The sequence below is a fragment of the Plectropomus leopardus genome, chromosome 10 (assembly GCF_026936395.1).
Source record: "Plectropomus leopardus strain MGB_pleo_1.0 chromosome 10, ASM2693639v1, whole genome shotgun sequence".
Taxonomy (NCBI): domain Eukaryota; kingdom Metazoa; phylum Chordata; class Actinopteri; order Perciformes; family Serranidae; genus Plectropomus; species Plectropomus leopardus.
Window position 1 is genome coordinate 22035809 of NC_142185.1, and position 20127 is coordinate 22055935.

The following is a 20127-nucleotide window of genomic DNA, read 5'->3' on the forward strand; positions in this document are numbered from 1 at the left end:
ATAATTTAAAGAATCCTGTCCTCACGTTGCAATGTATTCAGCGGTCTAAATGACCACCACCATCTACAATGCTGTATCCTTTAAAATATACATTATTATGACTTCCTCCACTGTCACCTCAGTTACTGTTGCCTGAAACTTTTGACGTTTGAAACAGATGTATCTATTTTCGTATGTAAAGGGAGAATAGATAAGCCATTAAACATCACACCCGTCACGCCTCCTCTGCTCCCAGGATGTTGACATACTGACTGAAATCACACAATGAGGCAGAAACGTGGTTTAAATCTGTGTAAAAAAGCAAAAGCGGTGTAATGAAGGGACTTCATAGCCACCCTATTGTGCAATCTCTGTGTAAAAAGGGATAGGGATTCATTCAATGACTGGGTGTGCCTTAAGACCTTTTCCCCATGGGGCTCCGTAACATTTTAGGGCAGAGTGTAAAGGTAGATCAAAGAAAAAGGACTTTGGGACGTCAAACTCTTACGTCAACAAAGGTTAAAAGACCTTTTGAATTGTACATGTGGAAAATATGGTATTTTTTATGCCATGTGTGCTTAAAAATAATGACGGTACTGTGAATATGTACAATACTTTACTGTAAAGTTTAATTGGCTTCAGAAAATATCACAAGGTCATATCCTTATTACATGTCTCTAGGCATCACATAACATCACAAGCGTTCACACGCTTTTATTCAAACAAACAACTGAATCTTCAAACAGTTGAGGGCTGTGCTCTTTACTTAGACAAGATAAACTTTTAATAGGCATTCCAGCGCTCAGTATCAAGACAGTTTTGCCGACTGATACAGCATTAACTGGAAGAACAGCGCTCTATTTGTGCTTGCCTTGTCCTGTGACAGGAAGACCTATCAGGTGCTCATCTCTACCCCCCATCCCCCCCTCCCATCGCTCTCTCCTCCTGACCTCATTCTGTCATCTTCGTTTTCCTTCTTCCCCACTCTCAGGTCTTTTATAAAGTGTCTCCATGCATTACACATTTAACAATGCATTAAAAATAGGCCACCATCAATCAGTCATTCAGTGGCGGAGACAGAATCTACTTGTGGCACCAATTTGATTTTTCTCTCAAGGTTCAAGAACGAAAGAAACACTATAAACTCCTTGTGTATACGGGGAAACTCAACAGAGATGAAAACATGCATTTTATGTGCTAATAATACACCGTACCCCATAAAACCCACCGTGATAATTTTGAATTCCCATTTGCTTGATTTCGTATGGCACGCTGTCTTTCCAGAATCCAGAAACAGAATCGGAATAATACATATGCAGGCGGTAAGCCGTGACAAGATTTCTGTTGATGGCTGCCAGGTTAACATCGTGCCCAAAACAGTGATTTGAGAACTGTGATGCATGATACAGGATAGGTACTAGGTAAAATCTGATGTAATGGTTGGGAGTGAGTCAAGCCCCCGGGGCAAATAGTCTGAACAGTCTGACTCCAGGTTGCTCATACCAAAGCAGATGTTCCACTGACGACAGCAGTACAAAAGACAGTGCTGCCTGTTATTCACAAGGTATTTTATATTATTAGGACGGTATGTCACGGTTGCTGGGCTACCGATAGAGCTGCTTAGGTACCCGCTTTGATAGCCCTATATATTTTTGAGAAGGAAAGACTAAAGAACTCACAAAGTATTTTCACTGAGTTTTGTTAACACAGTAAGGTGTTCTCGTGCCCAGGTAGGGGTGTGGAAGTCGGCTTGGGAGCTTTGATGCTGCAGCTCTGCTCTGAGGCTTGATCCTGCATTCTGGACTTCAAAACAGACTCGTCATGGGTAACAGCTTGAAGAGGTAGACACCGACTGCACAGACATGCCTGAAAGACCACACACACACAAGCACACACGTACAGAAGACATTTGGTTAGAGAACAACAAACATTTACCATCAGCCTGACGTGATGAAAACGGCACATTATGAAGTTTATCTGTGTGTGGAGTACAATCTGAGTGAATGCGTGTGTATGTCTTTGAATAATGACCTACAGTAAAAAGCCTTGTTGCTTTAGTGCAGAATTCAGAGAGGGCATAATAGAAAGCTGCTCTGTTTTATTTCTCTTGGTAGAGACATTTGTTGAGAGTAATCTCGAGTCTGGATTGTCTTTTAATTAAAGGAAAGGGATATATTAAAAAGGAAAAACACATTCAGAAAATGTAAAAACAAAATAAATGCAATATAAAAACTGTTATCGGAGAGGGAGAGTATTTCTTCATGCAGTGGGGTGCACACAAACTCAATGACAGCCCAAACAAATCAAAGTATGTTTTAGACATGTCCTTCTGAGCTAGTAATACAATAAAGGCTTTTAAAGAAATTTTCCCTTGAAAATTGCCTTGAAGCCATATTTTTTTCTTCCCCATAACACATCACTCTGATTCAGTGACAAACTGTCTGGTAGATTGCCAAGTGTCTGTTTTTTTTCTTCTTCAGACGATGTTTTTCCAGACCATTTTCACTTATTACCCCCTCGGGTCATTGCTCGCTCCGGTCTGGCCGTTTTACAGACATGACTCCATATGTCCTTGATGACACACATGATAGCTCATCCAATGAGGATCACAATGCTTTCACCCCTGCTAGATTTGTCTAAAAGTGAATAGTGCCCTACTTAGGAACAAGTGGAAAAAAAAACAAAAAAGGACATGACTGTATCTTACCTTGAAACATCTTTTAAATCTCTTGCTGACTATGTACAATGCAATAGGGTTGATGCACGAGTTGAGCGATGCCATATTAATGCCAAAATAGTCTAGGACAAGAAAGACACTGAAAATGAAGAAGAGATATTAATGAGACAAAAGAACACAGACCAAATAATGAACAATGAACAAAAAGGCACTAAATTTTTCAGGCTCACCTCAGTAGTTGACACCTGTTGGGGTCTTTCTCATCATATATGGTTGATTTCAAGATTCTGCTTAGGTACAAAGGTAACCAGCAAAGTGCAAACACGATCACCAGGCAGAAGACGTTTTTTGCGATTTCTCGTCTCTTAAAAAAAGTTATGACAGGTGTTAAAGCTGATGTTACACTAAAACATGAGAAATGTGCTAAAAAAAAAGTTGCAAAATCTGCTAAGAGTAACACTTCACCCACAAACTGGTCATTTGTATGTCAATTACTCAACATATGTTACACTGAACTTGAAGAAAACTCAGCAGTGAACAAAGACTCCAAAAACGGAGAAAATGCTTAATGAATTTAACAACATAAACACATAACATCAACATATCAACAAGTCGCAGGCCAAAGCTACTGAACCGTGTGTGAGATCATTAATGCAAAAGTGTTTTAGGTTTTAGTGAAAATTATACAAATGGATAAATGAGACTTAGATAATACTACACGAGTTGTGTGAGAGTTTGTAAATGGATGTTTTGATATAGTTTTGCTGTTGTTAAATGCGGCCCCCATTATCTCACATTAAGCAAGAATTTTCTCAGTTTTTGGATTATTCGTTCACCGAATAGTGAGAAAAACAAAGTCTTCTTCACAAATTGACCATAACATAAGGTGAGTAACTGATACACAAATGATCATTTTGTGGATGAAGTATTCCTTTAAAACTAATTACCTGCTTGGTGTGGTCGCTTAATGTATTCTCAGTATTCTTCAGCATTTTCCTGATCATGAGCGTGTAGAAGATGGCGGTCCAAGCCAGTGGCATGCAAAAGTAGAAGCCAAAGAGCCACCAGTCCTTTACTGATTTATAAAACTGTTGATTAAACATGACAGGAGCCCACAGTCAGTCTGTGCTGCAGATGACATGATGATCTGTGGTTCTATGTTACAGCATGCATAAAACAATATCAGAGACATACACATATAGGTTTACGAGGACGTCTACAATACTGTGTGGGCATTTGTGGGATGAAGTTGTATGAAATAACATTGGAGCCATTATTCGTTTCATTTCCTGTCAGCACTTGTGAAATGATATGAAAAAGACAAATCAAACACGTGTTGATCTGTTTGTTTTATCCTGTTGCATTGGCTGGATACTCTTACAATACCTGCATGAATGGTGAGGTTTGCATGGGATGAAGCAGACATATTCTCAGATGCTTGTCCTTATAGTCCATTGTTATCATATCAAAGCCGACAACTTCAGGCACTGCCAGCAGGATAGAAATAACCCATATCAGAGTTATTTCGATTGCTGTCCACGCAGAAACCCCGATGCCTTTGATTCGATTCCAGGATACTACAGCTCGGTATCTGCAAAATCAATGGGAAAATGTTATGGCTTGGGGGACTTTTTGTCTGAAATAATAATACTTTTTTTTCAGTTAAAGAACATTTCAAGGGCTAATGCTAAACAAATCTATCTGGGTGATGAAATACAGATAGCAGCCAGAGAACACTGTTTTCTTGTAGGGCACAGGACAGTGCTGCTTATCTCCGTACCTGTCAACACTCAGAGCACATAAGCTCAACACAGTAATTCCAACAGAGGTTTTCTGTATGAAGGGGACGAGTTTGCACAGCACCAAACCAAATGGCCAATCTTCTGCCATGAGCTAGAGAAGAAAAAAACAACAGACATTTTCAGAGAAAAAGAAAAACACACCCACAATCAATTCAAGGGGAGATTGAAGTTTTAAAAAGAGCAGAGAACAGAATAAAGTGCAACACTGTTTTCTCATTGTGAGAGGTGAGTAACTCACCCTGTATGCGTTGATTGGAATGTCCACCACAATGTGGATTAAATCCCCCAGAGCAAGACTCGCAATGAGAATATTTGGGCCACTTCTCATGCATTTGTTTACATATATGATGTTCAGCAAAGCTGAATTTCCCACTATTCCAGCAACAAAAACAACAACAGAGACCACTGTATGGACATATTTGAAGGCAACTCTGATCCCAGCGGACTCCAAGCACATGGGAGGGTGCAGTGTTTTTGGTCTGGCTACTTGGGGTGGATGAATTGAGCTGTTGGATTTCTGTTTTTCCAGTATTAAAAGACCAGGGGAGACCGTTTCAGAGAGTTCAATTACAGGCAACGGCTCTGAATGCTGATCACCGGCCTCTCCTCCGATGAGAATATTTCCCAAACAAAGAACGAGAGCAATGGTCCACATTGTTGATGATTCTCTCAAAAGACCCTGAAATGTTTTCGCCAGCACTGAAGTGAAAATGAGAGTGAAAATAATTAGCGCAGCATCTCAGCCTTGAGATTTGCATCAAAGCATTTAGGTGAGGTAAAGGATTCATTTAATTCACTGATCAAAAGGCAACAATGAAAACACAGCACGGATACAATATGATACACTGAATTATGCCAGCTTACCTTTAGATGCACACATATAAACTCTGCATGAAATGAGTCTCTAATACCAAAAGAATAGGCTGTATATTCAATACAAAGCACTGCTATACGACTACTTTGTTGCAGCACCTCCTGTAAAAGTTAAAGCCCAGCAGAGGTAAATCAGGCTTTTATAGACTTAGGTAGACTAAGGTATTGTTGTCAGCATAAGTCATAGATCTGTCAGTAGTGACTGTAATTACTTCCCTTGATGCATCATCCTCAATGAAAGGATGGTGGTGAAGTGTATGTCTGTTATCACAGAGTGATGTCATTTTATACGCTTCAGTAGGGGTATTATCGTTGTTTTCAACTCTATCACTATAAGATGGTCATTATCTAAATCTAAACAACACTAAATCTAAACAATCCCATTACCAGCATTAATGTTGGCCCTGTAGGTTTTGGAAAACCACAGATATGTTTAATTTGTGCTGTTCATATGTTGCAGAAATGGTACTGTGCAAAAGCCTTAGGCCACCTTAAATGTTGTTATTTTAGCAAGGTTATAATTATCATACATATTAATTTCTCAATAGTCTCTTTACTACACACAGGAAATATGTATTATGTATTAAAAACGCAAATATATCAGAATAACATAACTTCAACGGGTGAAAGTTGCAAGTATTTAGTGTGACCTCCCTTTTCATTTAGCATATCTTGAACTCTCTTAGGCAGACAATTTGAGATAAACAATACTAATCTTCTGGTTGAATTCAAGACATGTCCAAAGCTCAATATTGATCGTTTGAGCTACCTTTTGTTATGGTGATACAATTCTATGTTTCACACTAAATATTGACTTCAGTCTGAAGAAGCCATTTTGTTCTGACTCTGTTAAGGGGTTTCAGTGTATTGTACATGTTTTCTGTATTATTTGTTTGTATCTTAATAAAGAGACTGAGAAAAATAAACAACTTTGCTATATCAACGAATTTATGATGGCCTAAAACTTTTGCACTGTACTGTATGTTGAATTTTCTTTTAACATTTCAATTTTCAATTTTATGTTGTGACGCTGTGTTTAACATGTGGTTAGGTGTAGGCACAAAACCACTTGGTTAGGTACAAACATTATGTTTTGGCTTAAAATACCTTGTTTTGGTTTGTCTGTTTTACCTTTATTTGTCCAGCTTTGTTGTCTTTGTTCCAATGGTGCCATGCCATTGTTTTGACGGCCCAAAATTCTGCAGCCCCATTAGTCTGAAAAATGTACCATTGGACCCAACGCCCATTTGTCCTACAGCCCATTATCCCCAAAACAAACGGCCATTGCTCCGAAGTCCCATTTCTCCAAAAATACACACTCCCTGCAGTTAGTGTCAGTTTCCCAGCAGCGTTTGAACAACAGATCCAAAATATTTTTCACAGATCCATCCCTGCTTTTCCAGCTGCTTTTGTGCTGCCAAACATGCCAAAGCCAAAAAATTGTCTTTTCCTAACCATAATCAAGTGGTTTTTTATATCTAAACCTGACTACAGTTTCACCACAGGGTAGTTGAAAAATGCAATATTTAGAAGTAAAAAATAATATACAAATGTACCTATGCTTGATTGAAACATACAATGTGAACAATTCTCAGGGGGATGGGGTGTCTAACTGCAGGGAGTGTGTATTTTCATTCTGAATTACCTCACTTTAGTAATGTTGGTATGATACGTATGAAACATACAAATGTAACATATCCAGGTTTTGCAGAAACATACAATACCAACATTTCATTCTGGCAAATGGGCTGATCTAAATGTAGTAAAATATCTATTTCAGTGAAGAGATTATGGGGGGGGGTTTTCTGCTTAAGCCAGAGAGCCTCTATCACTAAACTTAGAAGTCATCATTAGTGAATGTAATGGGAACAGAAAAACTGTCTCAACTTTATGACATTTTGGATGTACATAAGTTTGATGCAAAACTACTGCTGGGCAACTGCTCTTGAACAATAACAAAAATGATACAAACGGAACAGTGCAATATTCAGAGAGGGCCCTCTGGAGATTTTACTTCAGATAACATATCACGTTTTTTTATGTTTTTTTTTTAAACATGAGTCAGTCCTCATCCTACCAGAGAGAGTCTGCCTCTGCATCTCCTGAGAGTCCCAAAGAAGGTGACTTCTCCCCTCGACAGCTTTATGACAACCTGAAGAGCCTTGAGGAGCACGAGACAAGTGACAACCAGAAAAATCCCATTGTTAACATCATAACCGACAACTACTCCAGCTCTCTTTTGAACGCTCAAATCTGTGCTCCGCTAGTGGCAAATGACCTTGGGAAACTTTGTGCTGGCATGATTCCACAAGAACAACCGATTAAGAAAAGTGAGTTGGATTTGAAAAAGTATGACAACTGTTCACAGCCAGGCTGTATATGTACTCTATTATTACAATTTTTTTCCCATATAGATCACTGGAGGGAACCAAGATGCTTCAGTACATCATCGCCTATGAAAAAGAAGCCGTAAGGAAAATGTTTAGTTTACAGTAACGTGTCTGAAAGTCCTAAAAACTTGCCTGAACCCAGACCATTGAATCCGCCCACTCCACTAAGTTCGAGTTCAACAAGTTGACTATTCTGTCTGATAATAAGCAACCCATATACATGATAATTCAATCCATTTAACATGCCCTTAAGGATTCACTGTCTTTCTCTGGTTACCATATCATTGACCTGCATTTTATACTTAAACCCCCTGTGGTATTTTTATTACTTTTTGATATGGAGTGCTGTTGAATTGATCAGAAACCAGTTTATGATGTTTTGCCTTTGCTCTACTGTGCTGTTCTTTTATGGACATACAATAGTAGTTTAGCTAGTCAACTAGTCAAAGCAGTTAGAAAAAAAATTAAAGGCAAAAAATAAAGAAAGCACTAATGCTGTTATCTGATCCACCCTAACTGAAGTGGCATAGTCAAAGTGAATGCAGTGAATGCATTTGAATACATGGATGGTTGACTTTATTACAGTTGGCGATAACCCCTCCGATGGACAGAGGTGGTCTATGATGTGAATATTGCTTAGTTTCAAAGCACGAGTCTTAATTTACATTATGAGTTGCACTTACAGATTATATACATGTCTGTGAAAACACGGCTGCTTCACTCGCATGGTCATCCTTGCACCATAGAAGATCTGCAAGTTTCAAGCTGGGCACCCAAGATTAGTGTCACTTACGCAGCATCCGTCCACAAAATTCTAATAAGCTCATTCTTGAGTACAAGTGAACATTTTGTGATAAATTTGAAGAAATTCCCCAAGGTGTTCTTGAGATATCATGTTCACTAGAATGAGACACATGTAAAAGGTCACAGCATCAAAGAGCTTTCATTACCAAAATCTGATCAGTTTTTTTTTGAGTCCAAGTGGACATTTGTACCAAATAAAAAAAAAATCCCAAGGTGATCTTGAAATATTGCAATCACGAGAATGAGACAGAAGAGGTCATAGTGACCATGACCTTTGACCTATGACTGTGGAATCCTATTAGCTCTTCAATGAGTCCAAGTGGACATTTGTGCCAAATTGGAAGAAATTTCCTAAGGCATTCTTGAGATACTGTATTCACAAGAATGAGACACGCAGAAATGACAGATGGACGGATAACCCGAAAACAAAATCCCTCCGGCAAGGGCTACCGCCTGCACAGAGACATAAAAAAGCTTGAAAACCATCATTACTATCCCAGCATGCATTGTGTGAGTTATATGGTCCTAAAACAGGCCACCAGTTTATGGAAATGTTTAATATGTATTTTTTTAATTTATACTGTTTTTTTTATACCTATTTATTTGAGCTTATCGACTTTATTGTCTTTACTTTCTCTATGCTCATGTCCTTTGGCCTTATTCTTTTATTTTATGTTGCTTGTCTGGTTTTATTTTCTGTTCTAAAGCTGCAACATTGTTAAGAAAGGTGCTATATATTATCAGGTTTATTGTTGTAATATTATTATATCAGGGCTATAATGAGGCCTTAAGTCCACTAAATATATCTCCCTCAACTTTAATCTCCCAAGCAGGCAGCTGTACCAACCTCTGTATCTGCTACCTAACCAGCACCAAATCTTCAGACTAATAAACTTAGTTACTAACTAGCTTTTGAAGTCAACAAATACAAGTTAAACACCAAACAATATTTTCTTAAGAGTTGATAAAAAGCAAAGCACAGCTGAAAAGAGACTTCATAATGGACTTGCATTCATCAGCTGACCAGAAATATTACTTCAAATGCCTCCAAATTGTTGCTAACATTGCTCCATGTCTGGTGAATGTATAAAGAAGCAACTGCCAAAACAACATAACGAGATGATGATAAGTCAGATGAGTTTTGTAGCTGGTTGAGGGGTTCCTCTGCCCCCAAGAGGACAAAAATCAATTACTGTTGAGCTCTAAGATGAATAGAGTTGTTCTGGAGAGGCATGCTTTGTCTCCTGTCTCTGTTCTCCTGTGCAGTCTGGTCTCACCAGAGTTCATGGAGGTACTAGCGCTGGATGGAAGATTCATTACTTTGGCGAGCGCTCAGACCCAGACAGATTGGGAGTGGGTGGAGCAGAGCCTCTCTTTCAGCTGTCAAGGTAAGCCTTGTCATCAGTTTGGGTGCGAAGGGGTCACCTGCGCCTGCCCCCTCTTGCCTCTCATGACTTAGACATCTGTCAAATTCCCAATTATCTCTCTCTTGTGCAGTTCAAAAGGAAATTGAGGATTCCCAGTTGTTGCAGACAGAGGAGGTGAGCATGGACACTGTCACTGATTCTTCAGAGGTAATCTGCTCATGTGGCTTATAAATGTGGCTAATAAGCATAGTCATGTAAGGTCAGTTCTGTTTATACAGCACAAAATGTGTTGGTAGAAATAAGTACATTTACTCAAGTATTGTCCTTTTTGAGATACTTGTACTTCACTTCAGTAGTTCAATTTTATGCTACTTTTTACCTCTACATCTATACTGATGTTATATCAATATTGTGATATGATACAAACAGGATGCCCTTCTTGCTCAGTGCGACTATATGCCCCTTATTACTTTTAGGGATGAAAAAGTACTAGTTATACTCCAGTAATGGTACTTTTACTTTAAAAAAAAAAATTATTCAAGAAAATATGGGTCAGAATGCACTCTGAGGAGACGTTACTGCACGTTGTCTTTCTTTCTTTCTTTCTTACAGGGGCTGTTGGTTGTTGAAACAGTCTACAAAAGCCTCATTTCCAAAACCACAATAAGTCCCTTATCTATAAACAGCACTTTACAGCCTGTGCACATAACTTGTTATTAGCACACCAGTGATACTGGATTTTTGGGGTCAATGCCAATACTGATATTGGGGAGTAAAAACTTCCAAAACTGATATACTGGCTGTCATTACATATATGTATGCAACAATGCAATTATCCCTCAGATATGGTTATCAAATACTTGGGACAAAAATATCAAATGGAGACAGGATATTTTAAAGATCGACAATAACCTTAAAATGACATCAGTGCACCGAATAGAAAACTTCAATGGGAATTTGATATTTCCAAATTACTCTAAACAATTTTTTCTGATTTTTTTTTATGTTGAAAACAAAGTTTTCATATCATGCATATTGATACCAATATATCTGTGATGCACCAGCATTGGCCAATAAAATCGGCTTATTAGTATATCTTTCGGGCTCTACTTATTATCAATTCTAAATATATCCTACAACCTCTGTCTTCAGTTTAGCCCCAGTAGAATTAACCAGAAAAGAGACCAAACTCAGACAATATATAATAGAGAGCCATGGACACCGTGCAACAAGCGTTATTAGGCTACAGAAATTAAATAGCTTTCTTGCTGAATCAACAGCAGAACAAAACATCACTGAGGCAGATAACAAAGATGTAGCCATAAACAACCTCCACAGCGGCTGCAGCCACAATTACACACATATCTGCAGAGCTGCACAGCCTTTATGCAGCCGAGCACACACACACACACACACACACACACGCACGCACGCACGCATTTCTAGGCAAGACAGTGCATGCTGAAGTTGTACTCACCTGTGTGTACTATGAAGTCCTCCATAATCTGCCCCAGGTTCAAATTCTCTGCTCCTTCATTCTCAAAATATAAAATAACTGGTCCACTCAGCCTCTCTGTCCCAGTATTACCAGTCCACTCATAACTGGTCCACTAAGCCCCTGCCTCCTTAAAGTTCTCCAACATGTTGTACTGACAGAGATTCAGCGGTTACAAACGGCAGAAAGGCATCAAAAACCTCGCTGAAGGTAAAATTGTTTGGACGTACAAGTAACGCGAATGGCTCCACCACGCCAGCGTGATGGGCCACATCCGGCGTGCACCTGTTGGTGACGTAACATATACGTAGCGTGCTGGCCAGGTGTATTAACCCCTTGAACCCCGAACAAATTGGCTTGATCTCTTTCAAAAACATTGCAAGAAGGTGACAAGCAAGAAGAATTTCCAACAAGAATTTCAACAATGACTGCTGCTAGATGTTTAGTAGATTTAACAGTTACAACATTATTCTTTTTTTTAGTACCTTTTTGAAGGTATTTCTTTGTTGTTGTTTTTTTCTTCTTTTTTTTTCTTTTTTACTTTTTTGTTTTGTGTTTTGTTTTGTGTTTTTTGTTTTTTTTTTAAACAAAATTCTCATTTTTGGGTCGTTTCTTCTTTCATTGGTTATTGCCTTCTTCCCATGTTTTTTGAAGAAATCCAGCTAATTTGCTCATGTTTCAAGCGGTTATTTTCATCTCCATTCATGGCATTGTTGTGCATTTATGTAGGCAACTGTTCACTAATCCCAAGCTAGTGAACGAACACATCTGAACGGCACTTTTCACGTTTGCTGAGCAGCGCCATGTCTTGCTGCCATGAGTGTTTCTGACAATAAGCACATACAGTTTAAAGTAGTTTCACTGTACATGTACAGATAACGACAGCTAAAATGATATTGTAACACATTGCCAATGCCTTTCTCATTCATACATTCATAAATTCAATAAATGTTTTTTCTTTCAGAGGTTTGCTAAAATCCTCTTTGTAATCCTGACCTGTTCAGAATGACCCTTACTATGTATGACCATGAAAAAGTTGAAGCTATTTCACTCTTTTCTCAGTTTGGGAGAAAAATGAAAAATTTCAAAATACATTCTAACCCACAAAAATGTCCTTGTGTTTAAACTCCCATGCATTTTTTTTTTTTTTACCAAAGGTTTGCTGAACCTTTCAATGTAATCTTTTTTGGAATGACTGACAGTGACCATGCGGAATCTGAAGCAGTTTTACTCTCTTGCTCCAAACTAAATTGAAAAGTTGGCAGCCCTCACAAAAGTACACAAAAAAAACATCTTTGCTATGAGTGAATGTCATTCATTACCTCCACCCCTGCTTTTAAGGAAAAGACCGGCATACATTGCCAACACTGCCAAAATCGCAAATTTGTCTCGACAAAGGCATTGCAATGTACAGTATGCAACACACAGATTGAAGGTCCCCCTGAGACAAATTTGCAAGCATAATTTTATAGCCTATGTGTAGCTTACATCCAACAGTCTGTACAAGTCTGGGTTTCTTAGTTTCTTGTTTTCACATCAGGAGCCAAAGGATGAAAAGAAGCCAGAGATGGAGCATGAAATACCTTGTGCGGGTCTGCCTCGTCTCATAGCATTCAAGCCAGAGCCAAAACAAACTCATGTTGAAAAGGTACCGTCGACTTAGTTCTGTATCTCTATATTGCCCATAGTGCCTGGAAATGACAGTGATAGCCTTTTTCATTTTTCCACAGTAATAGCAGCGAGTGGAGGCTATAATATCTGAGGTGCAGAGGTGATTGTGAGTGTGTTTTTTGCTGCACTGTAGGTTCCAGAGGTTGAATCTAAACAGGATGCGCTTCTTGCTCAGTGCAACTATTGCCAGCAGCTCTGTCAGCCCTTCATACACAGTGAACTGCTGGAAAATAAAACCGACTCTGAGAGGGTGAGTGTAGCTGGTTTACCTCCAGCAGCAAAGTGAAAATAAATTCATCAGAAATAATGACTGTTCAGATATAACCTTGACAAAATCATCTCCATTTGTGGTGGGAAAAAAGGCTTACAGTTGTTGAGCACTCCAAGGAAAAAAAAGAAGGTGTGATGTTATCATTTTTTTTCTTTTATGCAGCTCTTTTGTTGCGAGCAAGCTAAACATATGAGAGAGCTTATAATGGGAGAGAGAGAGAGATTGGCACAGAAGGAGTCAGATAGAAAGATTGATGTGAACCTGCATGCCCCCTTCATGAGTGAAGAGGAGAGGGAAGCTGCTAAGGAGCAGGCGAGGGATAGGTGAGTACGCTCTGTTGCCCTCTGCATTTATTTTATATGATCATGTGGAAGGCTGCCAAGGACATACATGTAACTGCACTGTGCTGCATATATGTTTATAATGATTGTACCGTACTTGCATGCAGTAAAGAGAACTCTATTTCTCTTAGCAGCATGTAAAGTGACGTGTTATCTGAATATGTATCTTGTGCCCTCCATAGTCTATTGTACATTTCTTCCACATCTGAAAAAATAATTTCAGTTTCAATTATTTACGGTAGATTGAGACTTGCACAACTCAGGAGAGAACCCAAAGAAGAAAACTTGGCTATAGAATTGGGTAAGTTTCCAACCCGGGGCCTCAGACTAGACAAATTAGTACAAATGAAGATATGGAGTGTGCAGTCTTTCACACTCCTCAATGAGAAAATATCAATAAATGGATATTCTCCTTTTTCTGCTCAGGCCATACTGAGATCAAACATAAGACCTCCTACAAGCTGTCAGAAGAGATTCCCTGCATCAATGATGAGCCTCACATCCCGCAGATAGATATCAAAAATATAACTGACTTGTTTACTCTACAAGAAGAGACAGATGGTGAGCCAAAGGTATGTTTGAGTGTAGTACGGTCTCATGACATTGCTGTAATAGGGACCTACATCACAATAAGTGTTTTATTATCAATATATTTAACAGAAATGTAATTCACTATTTTTGCTTCACAGCACAAGAAAGTCAATAAGAAGTTTTACAAAAGTGGAAAATGTTTTCTCACCTTGTGTCCAGATGGAACAGGTAATGTTTTGTATCCTTTTAAGAAGTGCGCCAAGCGGAAGATCAAGGTTTAGGTCAAAGTACTTAATGAGAGGGCGCACATTTGTTCCCTTTGATAAAAGGTTTGCACAGTGTTAATGTTCCCTAACAGAGAGAGTTACCCTTCTGGGAAAGCAGCCATTATAATATCCTCTGCAGAAGCTGCTGACTTCACTTACATAATCTTGGAGGACAAGGACATGGCGCCCAGCATCAAAGGCATTTTCTCAAATAAAGGCCGCGCCACATGCTATCATCCCAGCGGAGCAATGTGGTAATTGTTAGTCTATAACAACTGCTATTAAAGTCATTTAAACAAAGCTCTTATTAAAATATGGCCTTAAAATATAGTTCTACATTTGGGGAAACATGCTATTTCACTTTCTGGCAGAGTTTGATGAGAAGACAGATTCCACTCTCGTATGTGCACAGTACATAAAATGACAGCCAGCAGCAGCCAAGCTGTGTCTGAATGTAGCAAAATTCGCCTAGCAGCACCTCAATAGTTAAATCTTGTTTGTGCTTTCCATACAACCCTTTGGTTTGCGTACTGCTGTTTTGGGTTTGGCAATTTGGACTGTTGCCATCTTTAAATTTTTAGAGCCAGAAGTTGAAAATTTGGATATATGAGGGGTGAAACTGACTCACAGACCGACTCTCAGCCTTTAAAGCCCAGACACACCAGGCTGTTTGGAGAGGTAGTGGGGACAAAAGCTGCCAAAAAATCGCACTTGAACAAACTGCAAAGACTACAGTTAACAGCCACTTAGCGTGAGAGGAAATAACTTCATAGCAGCTGGCAGCAGTTTTAATTTGTCATTCCAAAAAGTGAAACCAAGAGACCAATAGGAGGGATTTAAGACACTGGTTAGCCACGTTAACACATTCAACACAACCCGATGTTGAAATAATAAATATTATCGTTAGTAATCTTACTAATGAAACAAGTTGTTTTTTTTATCTCACACTATTTTGACGTTACCTGCATGGTAGGACCCAATTGCAGCACAACAGAGCAGGTGAGTAGTTGGTAATTACCTTTAATTAATCTTTTGGCAGGTTGAATGGAGACAAGGTGAGTATAAACAGGTTGCAGGTAAGCAGGGACAGTAATCAGTTCTGGGGTTGAGCAGAGTTCGTAGAGCGGCTGGGGTGAGCTCATGTTCACAGGATGGTTCAGAGTTAGAGTAGGGAAATTGTGAACGTGGATTGGACTGGCAGGTGAATGTATCAGGTAAGTTGCAAGAACACTTACAGCAGGGAGCTTGTGGGAAAAGTGGTGACTCCAGAGAGGGGCAGGCAGGGCTCGTGGTCAAGGGGGAAGCAGAGTTGGCGTCAGGCAGACGGGAAGCAGAGCAGACGAATCCAGTAGGAGCAGGCTGCGGGATCAACGAGGACAGGTGGGGAATCGATGTACCATCAGAACAATTAACACCGGCAGCACTCACACGGAGGAGATGTTTCGCTTGGCTGGAGGCTTGAAGACAGCCAGAAAAATGGCGATCTCTCTTGAAGGAGCCAAAGTAGTAGAACACCGCACAGCCGCAGGCTGACGAGAACCAGGAAGTGCACAGGCAAAACTCGTGGTCGGAAAGAGAAGGCTGTTAGGTTTACTGAGGCAGAGACGAGGAGAGGTGGTCAGAGGCGAGCCGAGTCACAACCAAGAAAACAGTCTGAGAGAGCTGGAAGGTCACGCATGGTAGGCGTGAGTGGAGCGAGGCTGCTTAAATACTGGCTTGATTGGAGATGAAGAGCAGCTAGGAGCACCAGGTAGAGGTGATGAGGCTGATGAGGGGCAGTGGCCAGGTGGAGGGAGAGGAGAGGTGGGGGAGGAGTAAGTGGACAAAAACCCACAGCAGCAGGAGAGAGGCAGAGCACGCTGTGACACCGTTTGTTTGTTTTCTTCAATTCTGCTTCTCCTTTTCTAAACTGAGCTGAAATGCCAATCAGAGTGATTTCATTCACAGCCTTCTCCAACAGCAACTTAACACGCTGAATTGGACGAAAAAAGCCATCCAGGCCATGCCAACTGTGCAGGGCACACCACAAAAACAGATGGGGGGCAACAGACGGGCAACAGGTGTTTATTGAGGGCCTGTCATTGACTGACATCTAAATGTTGACTTTTTATGTCAGGACCCTAAAAAATGAAACCAGTGCATTAACCCCCTTCACAGTTGTCATGCGTAGAGAAATTAGTTATAACAACTAAAACTGCTTTTTTTGTGCTATACTGTAAACATGGCATTTTAACATGGGAGTATACGGGGACCTTCAAGTCAAGTGGCCATTTAATGAACTGCAGATTTTTGCAGTTTGGCATCAGTTTCAGATTTCAGTTTTTCAGCCACGGGTTACTTTTTGGTAAAAACACTAATTTGTGGTGGGTTATGTGCCAGAATATTTCTTGACTAGGGGAAGATGTCAGGTAAACAAAGATTCCAGGTCCCAGATTAAAAAAAAATCTGGCACATATCTCTCTAAAATTACAACTTTTAGATTTTTTTTCTCTGGATTAATCAAGCGAAATATAAAGTTTAATAGGTGAGCTTTCGATGTGCTGGTAGGTGTATTTTGTCATGTTAGGTTAGCTGTTTTCCCTTCTTTTATGTCTGTATAATAGCTAACTGGCTGCTGGCTGCTCAGTATATTTAAGGCAAATATGAGACGGGTAGTATATTTCCCAAAATGTCAAACTATTCTTAGAACTTAATCAATAAATAGGAATGTAACCGAAACATATTAGTTCAATCTAAACTGCATCGTTTGTTTTGTGGACACCAAATGTTTAAGACCTTTTAGGTTTCTTAAATTCTTCTTGACAAGAAATGTTTTTTTTATTAACCTGCTGCCCTCATGCTACAGGCCAGCATGTGTGTGTTGTTAATCTCTGTGGTGTGTCTGAAGGTTAAATCTGACCCCTGTTGGAGGTCTCTACTTCAGTGAGACGGGAGCTTTGAGGAGACGCTGGAATTGGTTGTATCATGACCCTCATGTACGTAACCTTCCCTTCAAGCCTCTAACCTTTGTCTTGGGCCCACACATCAGTGTGCGCATACACTCAAAAGAACGCATGTGCATCACCTTCGCACACAAGCAAAACATCGTGCACTTCAATGTGGGGTCAAAGTTTAAGGTAGGTAATAAAAATAGCCCTATGAATGCCAGTGCAGCCTTTTGTTTTTGTCTTACTCATGAAAATATAGGAGCCTCCATGTCAAACTGTATGCAGCCAATAAAGCAGTAATTATTTGCAATATCTGCACAGAATTCTGGACAACTTGTTATTTTTCTTTTAATGCAGCACATTTATCCCGAGAGCCGTGACAAGTCGGTGCAAGACGTTCTGGAGAGATATATCCAAACGAAGAGCTCAGAGATTTACTCTCTCCTTGGCAGGATGCAGACCTGCATGTCCCACCGCTCTGCAAGCCTGAGCAACATTAAGCCACATTACAGTTTCATTGCCCAGACGCAGCAGCTTAGCAGACAAATGGAAAAGGAGAAGTCACCCAAAAAGATAAAGGCCGATGTAAATTAAGAGAGAAATACAGAATTGGCAAAAGCTGATATCATTTATGGCTGTGTTACAGTTTATAGCCTTATATTATTTAAAACATCTTGAGTATCTGGTGCTTATAGTCATTCATGGTAACATTCAGGCTGTAAAGCTTGAGCTCTATAGAAAAAGAATTACGGAAGATTGGGTCAATTGGTTTAGAGAAAATAAAATCTCTTAGAGAAGATGCACTTGTTGTCTAGTGGAAGAGAATAGCTACACCACAGAAGTGAATGATGACCAGAATCCAATTAAATACCTTACTTAACAGCGTGACCAAACCAAATTTTCTAAAACCTGACTTCTTGTTGCAGCTATTATAGCTTTTGTCCTTGGTTTTCCAATAGAAAAACAAAACTTGTGGGCTGCATTCTGTTGTTTACTTTAGAGCACAAACAAATCGGCAACAAAAGACAATTCACCGTAAACAACCGTAAACATATAACTCCATTCTTCAAGTTAAAAAAACACTTCTTCCATCACATCTAACAGTGGTTTCTTTGCATTTACTGTGTATGGAATCCAGCTACAGACAAACTACAAATAGCAGTATTAATACAGGGTTCCCACACATTTACATGGACAAAATTTCAAAACTTTTTGCAAAAGCGTGGATTTTACTGTGTATATGACACTTGTGGGCCCTGTTACGGTACCTTTGTATACACAGGCAGATGAGTCTCACTTCCCGTTACAAACACATTCTATGTCACATGTACACGTAACCAGTCATGTAGGGTACGGCTGGGCTGGCATTAATCATGACAAATGAGAGCCATGCAAGTTTTCCTTTTAAATTGAGCAACAAATAACAAGTTTGAGTTAATTTGCTCTACTTGACATAGCACACCGTCTGGTGCGTCTATTGTGGATCGCAATGGCGAAGCTGAAACAATATATTGTGTTGCCCTAAGTTGATACATATTTGAGTTACTTTGTGTCAACAGCTAACTTAGAGAAAATAAAGTTGCATTTTTGTTACGTTTCATGTTGGGTTATACCTGGACGATCACTGTAATAATTTCATTACACACAATTCACGATTCCAAAAATGTAAGGATGCAATTATTTGCAAATTTGTGTATTCAACATGTCCAAAATTCTTTCATTAAACATATTTCCGATGCAGCTATTCACATAAAATTTAGACCAGACATTATTAACTCAATAAAATCTAATAGTGTTAAAAAAAATTAAAAAGTGTTGAGGAAATCATAACATTTCAACCCATAAAAATGATGTGCAAGTTAAATGGCCAGGGGGAAAGTATAGAAAACGCTAGCTGAAATTTATTTAATACTTTGAGAAGCCTTTGTTTGCAGTGCCAGCTTCAACACACTTCCTGTATAATGAAGTCAATCTCTCACAGTTGTCAGGTGGGATCTTTAAAACTGGAAGATTTTAGAGGGCCTACTTCTTGAATCTTGTGAAATAAATTTAACTTTAAAAACTTCAACAAGTAGTGTCCTTAGATCCCAAACACGTAGTCAGTGTTGTCAAAAGAAAAGACAGTGTAACACAGTAAATATGCCACTGTCCCATCTTTTTTGGAACGTGTTGCAAGAATAAAATTCATATCTGTTTGAACACAAAACATCTTCTCTTTGTACTGCATTCAACTGAATATAGTTTGACAAGGATTTGCATTCTGTTTGTATTTTGTTTGACACCACTCCTAACTTTTTTGAAATTGAGGTTGTAAATAACCGCTCAGTCAGACGTGTCCTCACCACTAAACCTAATTTAATCCTGGTATTGCATTACTTTTTTAAGTTTTATTGTTTGTTTGGTTAATTTGATTTTTGAGGAGTGTAAACACAACATAATGTATTTGCAAATGCTCATTGATACACAGAGATTAGAGAACTATGCTTTTAAGGGGTGCTATTTTTTCCATTTATCGCAACCTCTTTACATATTGTAGCCATAACTTTTAATAAAAATTATACTTTTTCAATCAATTTCTTACCGATGCAAACAGATAATACATTTTTCTCTACTAGGGCTAGTATGGCATCTGATTTTCACTCGACGATCACCGTAGCCAAAAAACTTCATTATAGTGATATTATTGCAATATCTATAGAAAGTTTGAAAATAACAGTAATGCCTTCACATATT

General features: G+C 39.1%; 2 protein-coding genes across 2 annotated transcripts; one reads left to right on the forward strand and one right to left on the reverse strand.

Annotated features, from left to right (window-relative positions):
• Positions 1 to 611: 611 nt before the first annotated feature.
• Positions 612 to 5431, reverse strand: ednrbb (endothelin receptor type Bb). The gene is made up of 8 exons (XM_042494804.2): positions 5323 to 5431; positions 4697 to 5157; positions 4437 to 4549; positions 4043 to 4247; positions 3604 to 3744; positions 2887 to 3020; positions 2687 to 2795; positions 612 to 1845 (listed from the first exon to the last, which is right to left on the reverse strand). Exons 1-8 carry the CDS (start codon positions 5336 to 5338, stop codon positions 1681 to 1683), a joined length of 1344 nt encoding a protein of 447 aa, XP_042350738.2. The 5' UTR covers positions 5339 to 5431; the 3' UTR covers positions 612 to 1680.
• A 1836-nt stretch (positions 5432 to 7267) lies between these two features.
• Positions 7268 to 19270, forward strand: LOC121949183 (glutamate-rich protein 6-like). The gene is made up of 13 exons (XM_088083293.1): positions 7268 to 7661; positions 7746 to 7800; positions 9792 to 9913; positions 10023 to 10099; positions 12928 to 13035; positions 13192 to 13308; positions 13492 to 13652; positions 13913 to 13971; positions 14097 to 14242; positions 14360 to 14439; positions 14566 to 14721; positions 17355 to 17583; positions 17752 to 19270. The coding sequence occupies exons 1-13, from the start codon at positions 7388 to 7390 to the stop codon at positions 17986 to 17988; spliced, it is 1821 nt and encodes a 606-aa protein (XP_087939419.1). The 5' UTR covers positions 7268 to 7387; the 3' UTR covers positions 17989 to 19270.
• Positions 19271 to 20127: the final 857 nt, after the last annotated feature.